The 13,769-nt window shown below is 44.4% G+C and overlaps 1 protein-coding gene across 1 annotated transcript in view; it reads right to left on the reverse strand.

Moving 5' to 3' along the window:
* QRFPR (pyroglutamylated RFamide peptide receptor) overlaps positions 1-13,769 on the reverse strand; it is a 325,429-nt gene that overhangs the window by 43,491 nt on the left and 268,169 nt on the right. Inside the window, exons 4-5 of the mRNA XM_073655578.1 lie at positions 3,475-3,710; positions 2,605-2,702 (exon numbers count right to left, since the gene is read on the reverse strand). Of these exons, the coding sequence (XP_073511679.1) occupies positions 2,605-2,702; positions 3,475-3,710 (334 nt within the window). The remainder of the gene's footprint in view (positions 1-2,604; positions 2,703-3,474; positions 3,711-13,769) is intronic.

Here is a 13,769-nt window from a genome sequence, read left to right on the forward strand (position 1 = left end):
ACTCAATACTTGGTCGGGGCTCCTTTTGCATCAATTACTGCATCAATGAGGAGTGGAATGGAGGCGATCAGCCTGTGTCACTGCTGAGGTGTTATGGAAGTCCAGGTTGCTTTGATAGCAGCCTTCAGCTCATCTGCATTGTTCGGTCTGGTGTGTCTCGTCTTCCTCTTGACAATACCCCTTAAATTCTCTAAGGGGTTAAGGTCAGGCGAGTTTGCTGGCCAATCAAGCACAGTAATACTGTTGTTTTTAAACCAGGTATTGGTACTTTTGGCAGTGTGGACAGGTGCCAAGTCCTGCTGGAGAAGGAAATTTCCATCTCCAAAAAGCTTGTCGGCAGAGGGAAGCATGAAGTGCTCTAAAATGTCCTGGTAGACAGCTGGGCTGACTTTGGTCTTGATAAAACACAGTTGACCTACACCAGCGGATGACATGGCTCCCAAAACCATCACCGATTGTGGAAACTTCACACTAGACCTCCAGTAGCTTGGATTGTGGCCTCTCCACTCTTCCTCCAAACTCTGGGACCTTGATTTCCAAATGAAAACTAGAACTCTGGGACCTTGTGGAGTGTGTCAATGACTGCCTTCTGGACATCTGTCAAGTCAGAAGTCTTCCCCATGATTGTGGAGCCTACTGAAACAGACTAAGGGACCTTTTAAATACTTAGAAAGATTTTGCAGGTGTTTTTTGTTAATTATTCTAGTTTACTGAGATAATGACTTTTGTGTTTTCATTGGCTGTAAGCCATAATCATCAACATTAACAGAAATAAACACTTGAAATAGATCACTCTGTTTGTAATGACTATATAATATATGAGTTTCACTTTTTGCATTGAAGAACTGAAATAAAATAACTTTTTGATGATATTCTAATTTTGTGAGATGCACCTGTATATACAGTAAAAAAAGACTGCAGTAGCAAAGACAGCACACAGACAACTGAAAAGACACCAAAGAAACAGCTTCAAGAAAAACACCACCAGCGTTTTCCTAAAGCATCTTCTGCTTGAAAAACTTAGTAGGATTGCTGGCATCCAATAGACGCAGTGTACACAACCATTAGGGTGTTTGAATGGGTTTATTAAACAAAACATTCCCTTTAATTAAATTGATTTCAAGAATAAGATTTCCATATATACAGAAGATATAAATCTGTGTTTGATATTGTATTACATTACAAAAGGACTAAGGAATCAAAATTTAATATCTATTAAATAGTAGTCATGGATGTCAAAACACTCTTTATCAACCAGTGACAGAGAACTGTTGATTAGGTAAGAAAATAATGAAATGCGTTAAACCATTATGAAGAGGAGAAAAAAAAGAAATGTGCAAAAACAAAAAATGTACTCGGCTGGATGGGGTTAAAAATTAGTTTTAGGAAGGGAAAACTTTTTCAGGGAGAGGCTTAATAATTATATACATAGCTATTAAATATTAATATATTGAAGTTATTCTTATACTTATGTATATAAATGTATCATTGGGGCATTCACAACATATCTTACAACCAATAAGACCTTTAACTTTTTTGCATGTTGTGATTTATTAAATAAACTTAAATATGATATATCTTGGAAAAGATGAGATCAGACATTTGTTTTAGATTGCAACCTTAAAATGTCCGATCGCATGTATTTTTCATATTACGGAGTAGATCAGTGGTGCTTAGCACTAAAAGAATGGGTAATTATGAATGGTGTGCTCCATGGTTATTTCTGGGCCAGCTATATTTTGGCAGAATGGGGTGAGTCCTGACTCTCCTAGCACAGAATGGAGTAGATGAAATGAAAAAGTGGACATGTATGAATGCTGCTTTATTCAGTGTATTTTTTTGGGAGAAGGCAAATGCTCGACAGTTTCAGCTCCTGGCTACAATGTAGAGAAGCATATCTCTTCCTTCCTGATATGTAGGAGCCCTATAAATAGAACCAGCACCTATTAGATAGTTATGGCACAGGTTCTATCACTTGTACAATACTAAGGAAATCCTGAAAAATGATCTATTGATGGCCGTGAGGACTGGAGTTTTGGAAACTCTGATCTAGAGCAACAATTAAAGGGACTGAGTCATTAGAAAATGATCTTTTGTTTTAATCCCTTCACTACATGTGCTGTATATATACGGCACATGTCGTGTCTCCCCCTTTGATACAGGCTGCGGCACTGAGCCCGCATCTTTCCTGGCACTTTCATGCTCTAAAACGTATATATTGCTGTGTTAATAGTTACAATAAGCAGATACTGTATGTAATATTACACTATTTTCAGAACAAGCTGGTATATTGTGTGCCCATGTGGAGTTATCATTCTATTCATATGTGTTCCAAGCTTTTGCCAGAACATTAAACACTTTTGAATCATATTCCCTGTGGATTATATTTCAATCTACATCCTCAAGACCTTGAATAAAGAAGAGTTTTGTTTAGATGGATATAAATGTAGACACATTGATGAATTTATTTTATGTTTGCTCATTTGGTTTTGCATAATTGTCACAATTGTTTTTTTTTCCTCGCATACAAATCATAACTGTTTGTGGAGTATGTAGTTTGCAATATTGGCAGATTGTGATTCCCACTAAATCATAGTTACTTACTGTATTCAATCATCATGTGCACAACGTGAAATGGCGCCCAGCAGACTGCAAAAAGGACAACCACTGTTATCATCATTATGATCGCTCGCTTCTTCTTCCTAAAGGAATGAAATTGCACTTAATCGAGATCACTGATTACATGTATCTACTATGGAGATTTCATTCTTTATGTACATGTAAGCATTTGTCAAACATTAAGATGAGCTTTTCTGTTATTCCATGCTAGTCATTATAGGAAAAAAATAAAATATGGTTCATCTTTGAAACTGATTTGACTATTACTCAAAGCAGAAAAAAACTGTTTGTATCTATTATGGCACATAAGCTATTATTCAAGAATAATGTAGTGGCTTTTGTGTATGCCTTGTATCTGTCTTATTTGATGTGCCATTTTTGTCTGTTTTTCATCATAATTAATTTTCCCCTCTGATATAGTTCTTTAATGCACATTATTTTTCACATAATGCATTTGGCTTTGCAAATTTGGCCAAGTCTCATCTCATTGCTCTTGATCCTATGTAGTCAGTAATAGATCAGTGACATGTTCCCAGATACATACTGCAGAGTCTCAGTGTATACAATATGAAGCGGTTTTAGCCTGTCTCACCTGATTTCTGCTTAAAACGCCATTCCAGTGTTTTTTTTATTGCATCGCTAGAGTGGTGCTTTAAATATAATTCCCCTGACCCCTGTCATACACTCACCTTCCGCCGCCTTCATCGGTTTCCCCGCCACTCGGTCCATCTCCTGTGAAACGTGACCTGCCGACGCGCTCCAGTGTATGTTGAGCGCGTCGGAGGTCACTTTTCAATACAAGTTTATGAGAGCTTAACTCTATTCTAGGCATCAGAAAGTATCTCATAAACTGACCTAGATATTTTAGACATTTCATTGCCATGGATAGTTTGTAGAACTGAGGCATCTCCAACGCGTTTCTTAATCCAGAGTTCGTAGCCAATTTTACTGTAGAGCAGAAGCATCAGCGTTAGTGGAAGGAGAAACAGGATCAAAAGAATAAAGGTTGTGTAGACTTGCTGGTGGACGTGGCTTTTCCATTTCTCCAGGCAGCATACATACTCTTTCTCATACAAAAAGTCATATTTAATCTGAAATATAACAATATAAACCAAGTTGATTAATCTAAAGAATGAATAAAATGATTTGAGCTTTTTAATTTAACATTGCAAATTTCAATAACAAATACCTTTCTTTCTATAGATTTTCTTTAGTGTGGCACAGTTTATGACCAAAAAGTAAAATCACTGACATTTTACTGTCAATTGGCTTCAGGTTTGCAATGCGATTTTAGCCTTGCGGTTTTTATTTCGTTAATATGTTTCACCTGTTAAAACAGCTGCATAACTAAAACCCACATTGCAAAACCTCTGCAATTCATGGTGAAATATTTACAGTTTTACTGCACAGAACATTACCTTATCTGTGTGTATCCAACTTTAACACTTGGTAATGAGTAAATAATTTTTTTTACATAATTATTGATTAGCCTTTGCAAATGTATTAATTTTTGTAATACATTCCATTACCTTTACCTTATGTTTCTTCCTTCTCTCCAAAAATCATCCTGAGAGTGCTGTTTTGACTGCATAGTTCATACTCTTTTATAAGCTGCTTTGAACTGCAACTCTAGCAATACTCAGTTGCAGCGATCAGCGCACGCGCCGCACCCTGGGAGTCCAATATTCATGTACATGCAAATATTATAGTACCCTCTTTCACAAATTTACTAATGCTTCTATGTAGTTGTAAGAGGGTGGACAAATAAATGGTCCTGTACCCCCCAGAAGATGTCGAGGCAAGATGCTAATGGTTATAGTTGTGTGAAATATGTTTCCTTGGGGTAATAAGTGTTAATTTCCCTGTGGGCTGAAGTACTAACTAATGACCACAAGATGTCGTCCATTTTACGCTTCTGCAGAACTGGATGAAAGGTTTAGTTTGCCCAGCAAGAGTGAAACAAAGACAGTTATGTCAGGGTTACCTTTAGGGATGGCCCATACTGGCAGGGCCGCCATCAGGGCATTACAATACTAGCTATTGAACCCGTAATACACTCGGGTGGTGAGCATTTTTATTGGTATATGGTCTCCCATGCTGGTAAGTGCTGCCCCCCTCCTGGTATTTGTGCTGCCCCCATTCTGTCCCCACCATCCTATCCTGGTATGCATGGCACCCCTCATCCCCATCCTGGTATGCATGGCACCCCTCATCCCAATCCTGGTATGCATGGTACCCCTCACCCCCAATCCTGGTATGCATGGCACCCCTCACCCTCAATCCTGGTATGCATGGCACCCCTCACCCCCAATCCTGTTATGCATGGCACCCCTCAACCCCAATCCTGGAAGGCATGGCACCCCTCTTCACCATTTCTGCTATGCATTGCAACCCTCACCCCCAATCCTGGTATGCATGGCACCCCTCATCCCCAATCCTGGTATGTGTGGTACTCCTCATCCCTATCCTGGTATGCATGGTACCACAATCGTCATCCGTATCCAGGTATGTATGGTATCCTTCATCCTGGTATTCATGGGCCCCTCACCCACATCCTTGTATGCATGGCACCCCTCACCCCCATCCTGGTATGCATTGCACCTCATCCCCAATCCTGGTATGCATGGCCCCTCATCCGAATCCTGGTATGCATGGCACGCCTCATCCTCAATCCCGGTATGCATGGCACCCCTCATCCCCAATCCCGGTATGTATGGTACCCCTCATCCGCAATCCTGATATGCATGGCACCCCTCATCCCCAATCCTGGTATGCATGGCACCCCTCATCCCCAATCCTGGTATGCATGGCTCCCTCATCCCCAATCCTGGTATGCATGGCACCCCTCATCCCCAATCCCGGTATGTATGGCACCCCTCATCCCCAATCCCGGTATGTATGGCACCCCTCATCCCCAATCCCAGTATGCATGGCACCCCTCATCCCTAATCCCGGTATGCATGGCACCACTCATCCCCAATCCTGGTATGCATGGCACCCCTCATCCCCAATCCTGGCATGCATGGCACCCCTCATCCCCAATCCTGGTATGCATGGCTCCCTCATCCCCAATCCTAGTATGCATGGCTCCCTCATCCCCAATCCTGGTATGCATGGCACCCCTCATCCCCAATCCTGGTATGCATGGCACGCCTCATTCCCAATCCTGGTATGCATGGCACCCCTCATCCCCAATCTTGATATACATGGCACCCCTCATCCCCAATCCTGGTATGCATGGTTCCCTCATTCCCAATCTTGGTATGCATGGCTCCCTCATCCCCAATCCTGGTATGCATGGCACCCCTCATCCCCAATCCTGGTATGCATGGCACGCCTCATCCCCAATCCTGGTATGCATGGCTCCCTCACCCCCAATCCTGGCATGCATGGCTCCCTCATCCCTATCCTGGTATGCATGGGCCCCTCATCCTCAATCCTGGTATGCATGGCACCCCTCATACCTATTATGGTATGTATGGTACCCCTCATCCTGGTATGCATGGCATCCCTCATCCCAATTCTGGTATGTATGGCCTCCTCATCCCAGAAACCTGATATTCATGGCACCCAATCCCTCATCCTTATCCTGCTATGCATGGTACCCCTCATCCCTATTCTGATATGCATGATACCCCGCATCCTGGTATGCATGGAACCCCGCATTCCTATCCTGGTATGTATGGTACCCCTCATCCCTATTCTGGTATGCATGGCACCGCTCACCCCCTAATCTTGGTATGCATGGTCCCCTCACCCCCAATCCTGGTATGCATGGTCCCCTCACCCCCCAATCCTGGTATGCAATGTCCCATCACCCCCCAATCCTGATATGCATGGTCCCCTAATCCTCCAATAATGGTATGTGTGGTACCCTTCATCCTGGTATGCATAGTCCCCTCACCCCCCAATCCTGGTATGTGTGGTACCCCTCACCCCCCAATCCTGGTATGCATGGTCCCCTCACCTCGCAATCCTCGTATGCATGGTCCCCTCACCCCACAATCCTGGTATGTGTGGTACCCCTCATCCTGGTATGCATGATTCCCTCATCCCACAATCCTGATATGTGTGGCCCCCTCATCCCTTTCACGCTGTACACACATACAAAAAAAATAAACAGTTATACTCACCTTTCCTCTCTGTGCTCCAGCGCTGCTGCGTCCTGTTCTGCCAGAGGCTGGGGGAGGAGTGTGGCGCTGAAGCACAGCGCTGTCCGGAGCCATTTTTCTGAAGACACACTGAAAATGTGTCTTCAGTAAAATGGCGCCGGATAGCGCTATGAGCATGCGCCGATCCGACGCCTCACTCATGCCCCGGTCTCCAGCGAAGAGAGGCACCGCGGCAACGCTCCTCCCGATCAGGTAAGTATGGTGCCAGAGATCGCGGTATGCGTTCAGTGTCTACACATACCGCGATCTCCGGCGCCATACACACTCCTCTTACCTGTAACGGCTGGATGCCTGCTTCTGTCTGGAGCCAGACTGTGCGTCGAGCATGCGCAGTCTGTCGAGGCTTCAGACAGAGACACGCATCCCCGGTTATATTATAGATGATCACAGTCTTACCAAGGCATTAAATACATCAAATATACTATCTAAGAGTACATACAGTTATATGCTGAATGTCACCACGGTGATTATATAGCAACAAGTCTCCAAATATATGAATAAATTAAATAGATATGAAAATATATTCATAGGTGGTATGCTTAAAAGAGGCCATTCTTTACCATAGCAAAAAAATCAATTACAGAGCATAGCAGCTACCAAAAAGGAAGGATTCATGAAATGTGTGTTGGGGCAGAGGGACTCCTGGCTGACTGAGTGTCTTTATATGCTGAAGACAGCCCCATACAGGTAGAAATATGGCTGTATACTTGTTTCTATTCCTTATTATATGATTCTCTCTTATTAGCATTTGCACTTTACATGACCACTTGCCGCTATTATGCATTGACATTATAATGGTAAGCTGCTACGCTCTGTAATTTATTTTTTTGCTATGGTAAAGAGTGGCATATTTTTAGCATACTACCTAGTAATATATTTTCATATCATTTTGATTTATTCATATATTTGGAGACTCATTGCTATATAGTCACCTTGGTGACATTCAGCATATAATTGTATGTACTCTTAGATAGTCTATTTGATGTATTTAAAGCCTTGGTAAGGCTGTGATAATATTGTATATATCTGTCAGTCGGTCAGGTCAGTTCCCTCACACGAGAGGCATCCATGTTTTAATCTGTATATGTTAGGTGTATTTGAATATATAATCAATAAAAATAACATTCTTTAATCTTTATTTTGAGTAGTCACTCTGCTTTTCTATCCTTTATGATTAAGGCTTGTAGAGGCATTCTTTTGATGTTCAATCTCTAAGAAATAAATATATTTTTGAGTAATTTCATTAAAGGGTTATTCTCAAAATATTGTTTTCAGGAGCATACTGTTCCCTTGCCTCCCAGCTTACTATGATATTATCTTGATATATAGAAATTTTGGCCCAGCAGTATTGTACCGCTCGCCGAACCGTTTCCACTTCGATGCAGCAAGCAGATACAGCTTTGCCCCTGCAACAATAAAGGAACTCAGTAGCACTGAAGAAGCCTGAATAAAATGATCCAGACAGCTACGGGGCAACATTTACAAGCTCTATAACAAAGTATGGCATGTAAGCTCAATGCTTATCAACTAAGAAACTGGCCACTGCTGATAAGACATCAATGGCCAGTAACTAGGCAATGAGCAGAAAATAATAGAACTATAAATGTCTTCATGCTTGAGAATGTACAGTAGATTTATTAACAAATATATTGCAAAGATGCTTCTTTTTAGAATCAGTTCATTCAATTATAACCATTTATCATCATGAGAATAATCCTTTTATAGGGAATCTGTCACCAACTTTTTGCTATGTAATTTGAGAGCAGCATGATATTGTGACAGAGACCTGCTCTCTGAATGCTGAGCCCTGTATAACCCTGCCCACACTACTGATTGGCAGCTTTCTGTATAACCAGTAAATGGACATAAAACTGCTAATCAGTGGGGTGGATTCAGGGTTACAGAGTGAAAGAGGACTACATGACACAAGACAACTATTCCTCTAGTGATAATTTCCTGCTGCTAAAACACTAGTTTTATTGAAACATCAACACACAGCCCAGTAAGTGACATATCGCTGGAATCAGGCTTTAAGCCCCTATATCATTCTGCTTTCAGATAATATAGAATAAAACTGCACACAGATTTCCTTTACCTAAAAAATAATAAAAAGTAATTCACACATACTGTGCCCCCAAAAGTCAAACGTACACAAGATTTTCCATAGGTCCATCCATTACAAACCTCTGAGAATGGGGAAGATGAACTCATGAAAATGTACCCAAATTCTAGCCAAATTTTCGCCAAAGAATTGGGTTTCATGCCAAATTTATTGTGTGGTTTAAATTATTTTTATGCTTCACAATACATTTTTTGAAAGGTATCTAAAAAAGAGAAAAATGATTCAGTAGAGTTGTAGAATATTTCTTGATGTAAAGAAGAGAAGAGAATCTAACATATCTAGGAAGATGTGCCAAATTATTGAAATAGGGAAGGCCGCTGTGAAAAATTTGGCAGCTTCTGCTTGTTTCTTCTAGTTTTATCCTGTTTAAATTTAGTGCAATATTAATAATTCTTCAGAGTGTGGTGAATGTCAGTGTGTGGGCACAAAATAGATGGGAAGGTATAGCATGAATCTTTTGGGATTAACACCTTGGTTTGAATGTTAGTTAATATAATGTGTAACATACCTGGTGGCGTCCTTGCATAGTGGTCCATCTCCCACTGTGCAAGAGCGCGCACTTGATCTCCAATACAGAATGTCTCTCTGGCTTCCCTCCATGCTGTCTGTTTGCCTCTGTGTCTGCTACTTCCTGCTTTTTGTACCTGCTGCAGGCACACCCCTTGTGCGTCCTCAGCCTATTGCTGTCTGTCACCTGGTATTTAAACCAGCTGCTCCAATTAACCCATGCCTGTGCATTGTGTTTCATTCAGTGTGGTCCTTCACTCTGAATGTGCCAGGTCCCCTTCTGTGTTCTCTTGTCTGCCTATCCTGGAGGCTGTATTTCCAGGTCTGTCTGAGCATGCTCATAGCCTGTTCCTCCTGCCTTCTAGGGGCTGCATTCCTAGACCCGCTCCTGTATCTAGTCTGTCCTGTCTAAACACGCTCCTAGCCTGTTCCTCCCGCCTTCTAGGGGCCGATTACCTAGACCCGCTCCTGTATCTTGTCTGTCCTGTCTGAACACGCTCCTGGCCTGTTCCTCCCGCCTTCTAGGGGCTGCATTCCTAGACCCGCTCCTGTATCTTGCTACTGTGTCTGTTCTTGTCTGTATACTCTTCTAGCCTGTTTTCCCGTGTTTCTCTATGTCCGTACCTTTCCTTTTTCTGCAGAGTCTGAACTTGTACCTAACTACTGCTCGTTGTCACTGTACTCCCGTTTGTGAGTTTGTGGTCCACTCGCTACTTCTCTGCAAGTACCCTGTGGGTATCTGGTTCTGCCTTTCCCTTCCTGTCTGTTCCGTGTGAACTGAGCCCTGTCCCCCCTGCTCTGCCTTTGCTCACCGCTCCGGCGGTTCTAGCCTGCTCTGCCTTTGCTCACCGCTCCGGCGGTTCTAGCCTGCTCTGCCTTTGCCCACCGCTCCGGCGGTTCTAGCCTGCTCTGCCTTTGCCCACCGCTCCGGCGGTTCTAGCCTGCTCTGCCTTTGCTCACCGCTCCGGCGGTTCTAGCCTGCTCTGCCTTTGCTCACCGCTCCGGCGGTTCTAGCCTGCTCTGCCTTTGCTCACCGCTCCGGTGGTTCTAGCCTGCTCTGCCTTTGCTCACCGCTCCGGCGGTTCTAGCCTGCTCTGCCTTTGCTCACCGCTCCGGCGGTTCTAGCCTGCTCTGCCTTTGCTCACCGCTCCGGCGGTTCTAGCCTGCTCTGCCTTTGCTCACCGCTTCGGCGGTTCTAGCCTGCTCTGCCTTTGCTCACCAATCCGGCGGTTCTAGCCTGCTCTGCCTTTGCTCACCGCTCCGGCGGTTCTAGCCTGCTCTGCCTTTGCTCACCGCTCCAGCGGTTCTAGCCTGCTCTGCCTTTGCTCACTGCTCCGGTGGTTCTAGCCTGCTTTACCCTTTGCTCACCGCTCCAGGCGGCCTTGTCCTGCTCTGCTCTTGCTCGCCGCTCTGGGCGGTCTTGTCCTGCTCTGCTCTTGCTCGCCGCTCCGGGCGGTCTTGTCCTGCTCTGCTCTTGCTCGCCGCTCCAGGCGGCCTTGTCCTGCTCTGCTCTTGCTCGCCGCTCCGGGCGGCCTTGTCCTGCTCTGCTCTTGCTCGCCGCTCCGGGCGGCCTTGTCCTGCTCTGCTCTCGCTCGCCACTCTGGGCGGCCTCGTCCTGCTCTGCTGCCTGCATACCAGTCGTGCCTGACTATACCCACCAGTCTGTGTGCCAGCCTAACCTGTCTGTTCCTGTATTCCCCTGTGTGGGTCAACAGCCGTGTCCGGGGTCTGTCCTGGAGTAGCACCTGGTCCCTCTGCTCGGTTCCTCCTTGGTGCACTGGCGTCGTATGCCGTCGTGCGACCCTGGTCGGATCGGGTGAATACCTAGTTACGCCCCTCCAGGCATTCACTCTCCGGCACGGTCCAGTGGAATCACACGCACATGCCGCTCAGCCCGGGCGTGTGCATTACATAATGCTATCATTATTATGTTTATGTGAACTAAAAAGATTCTTATGTCACGTGAATCATGAAAATGAATGTTATAGCACTTGTCTCTTGATACTTTATGGTAGTGTCGGACTGGCGTGCCAAGCGCCTACCAGTAACCAATTCCAGTTTCCCACTTTTCAGCTACATGCAAATGTGATATTATCTTCAATCACAAATTTATATAACAATGAACTGGGAAGATTGTTAAATGAATAAGATGCTGCCTCTGTCTGTACATAGTGATTCAAGTATATTGTGCCAAGTACTGCTCATATAAGAGAGTGGTTGCCTACTCCTGCACAGGGGCCACCGGAGGATTTTTCGGTTACAGAAGTTTCTTCCGCCACACTCATTTCCCGTGCTTCCTCAGATGGTCTTGGAGCTGCTGCTGTAAGTTCCTGTACTTCTCCTGAGTCGCTTGTTTCTGCACGGTCTGGTAATTCCACTCATCCTGAGTGTCGATCGGTCTCTTCAGGGGCTGGTGTTCGATCGTCAGATCTGAATTGGACTTCATCTGAACTCCTTGGTACGAACTCTGGAGCCTCAGGACTTAGTTCACTCTCCTGAATATGGTACATCCCTCTCCATGCCGGTCCGAGAAATACAACGGTGTGTTCTTCTCCATCAAAACTTTCAAGGTCACTATCCACCTCCGGAGCTTCAGTCTGTGGTGGTCCCTTAGTCGATCTCAGATGATTTCGGTCTACTTCTGGGAAGTCATGTTGTGGTGGGAGATAATCACAGGGTAGTAGTAAATTCCGATGGACTATTCTGGCTTTCTTGTCTCCAGTTTCCAATCGGATTTCATACACTGGGCTGTCATCAGCTTTCCTCCTTACGACCACATACACCTTGTCTTCCCAGTACGAACAAAGTTTTCCTGGACCGCCTTTCTCACGTACGTTCTTGATTAGCACCCGGCTTCCCGGTGCCAATTCTGCTCCATAACATTTTCGATCATAGTACTCCTTACTCTTGCTCTGTCCTTGCGTAACCAATTTGGACGCTATGTTGTATGCCTCAGCCATCCGTTCCTTCCATTTCCGAACGTACTCCGGATATGTTCTGTAAATCTCTGACACCGGAGTATTGAACATCATGTCGATTGGCAGTCTTGGCGATCGTCCATACAACAGGAAAAAGGGTGAGTAACCCGTTGCATTGCTCTTTGTACAGTTATAGACATGTATCACTTTTGACAGAGAACTCTTCCAGTCATTCTTCTCATCAGTTAATAAAGTGCGCAACACTGACAATAATGTTCGGTTAAAACATTCCACTTGTCCATTACCCTCTGGGTGATAGGGCGTTGTGTGGGATATCTGAATTCTACAGTACTTTCCTAGCTTGGCAAAGAGCTGGTTCTCAAATTCCCTTCATTGGTCGTGGTGTAACCTCGTAAGGAACCTAAACCTTAAAGCAAAATCATTGAAGATCTTCTCTGCCATTGTTCGACCCGATTTATTGGTGGTGGCATATGCTTGAGCAAATTGAGTGAAATGGTCCATCACCACCAAGATGTATTCGTAACGACTAGTGTTGAGCGAGCATGCTCGACACTGCTCGGTACTCGCCCGAGCATCTCACTACTCGGGATGTTCGGTGAGCACCGAGCATTTCCGGGTTACTCGGGCGGGAGCACAGGTCTCAGCCCTGCACGTTTGGCGATCTTTACAGAGCCAATGAACATGCAGGGATTGCCAGCCAGTCACTGTAATGCCGCAGCCATGTTGTTTGTGGGCATGACAGTGATTGGCTGGCCGCACAGAGTCACCTCGAGTATTTAAAACTGGGCGCCGCCATCTTGGACACAGTTACTCCGGATCAGACAGTGTAGGGTCAGTGCTGCAGAGCTAGGGAGAGATTTATACTGCGAAGTAGGGTCTCTAAAGCCTGCCAAATCAAACAAACAGTCCTTCTCAGGACTAATATCAATCCCAGATATCAGGCAGGCAGGCTGTATAGGAGACGCAAGGGTTATACCAACAAACACTGCATCACAGTCCTGTGTGCTCCTGCTGGTCACATTTCTAGACTTAGCCCCAGGTCTCAGGGGCAAGGAAAAATCCTTTTTTTTTTCAACTAAATCCTGTTTTTGTTTTTTTTCCTGTCAGACTGTACAAATACCCATCTTATTAACCTTTTGGTATTCCCCCCCCCCCCCCCCCAAAAAAAAAAAAATTGAGTGTGTCTGTGAATGTTCAGACACAAATATATCTGTTTAAAAGAGTCTGGTGTAGGCCAGAGAACTAGAACTGTGTTTTTCCTCTTCCACTGCTCAAATCTGGGTGTTATCAACCTGCTTGCCTTTTTTCCATAAAAAAAAACAGTTTGAGTGTTTCGATGACTTTTCAGACATAAATATATCTATTTTAACAAGTCTGGTATACACCAGGAAATTATAACTGTGGTTTTGC

Source organism: Phyllobates terribilis, unplaced genomic scaffold (genome assembly GCF_046119375.1).
Source record: "Phyllobates terribilis strain yellow unplaced genomic scaffold, ASM4611937v1 Scaffold_1__5_contigs__length_1240528914, whole genome shotgun sequence".
NCBI lineage: Eukaryota > Metazoa > Chordata > Amphibia > Anura > Dendrobatidae > Phyllobates > Phyllobates terribilis.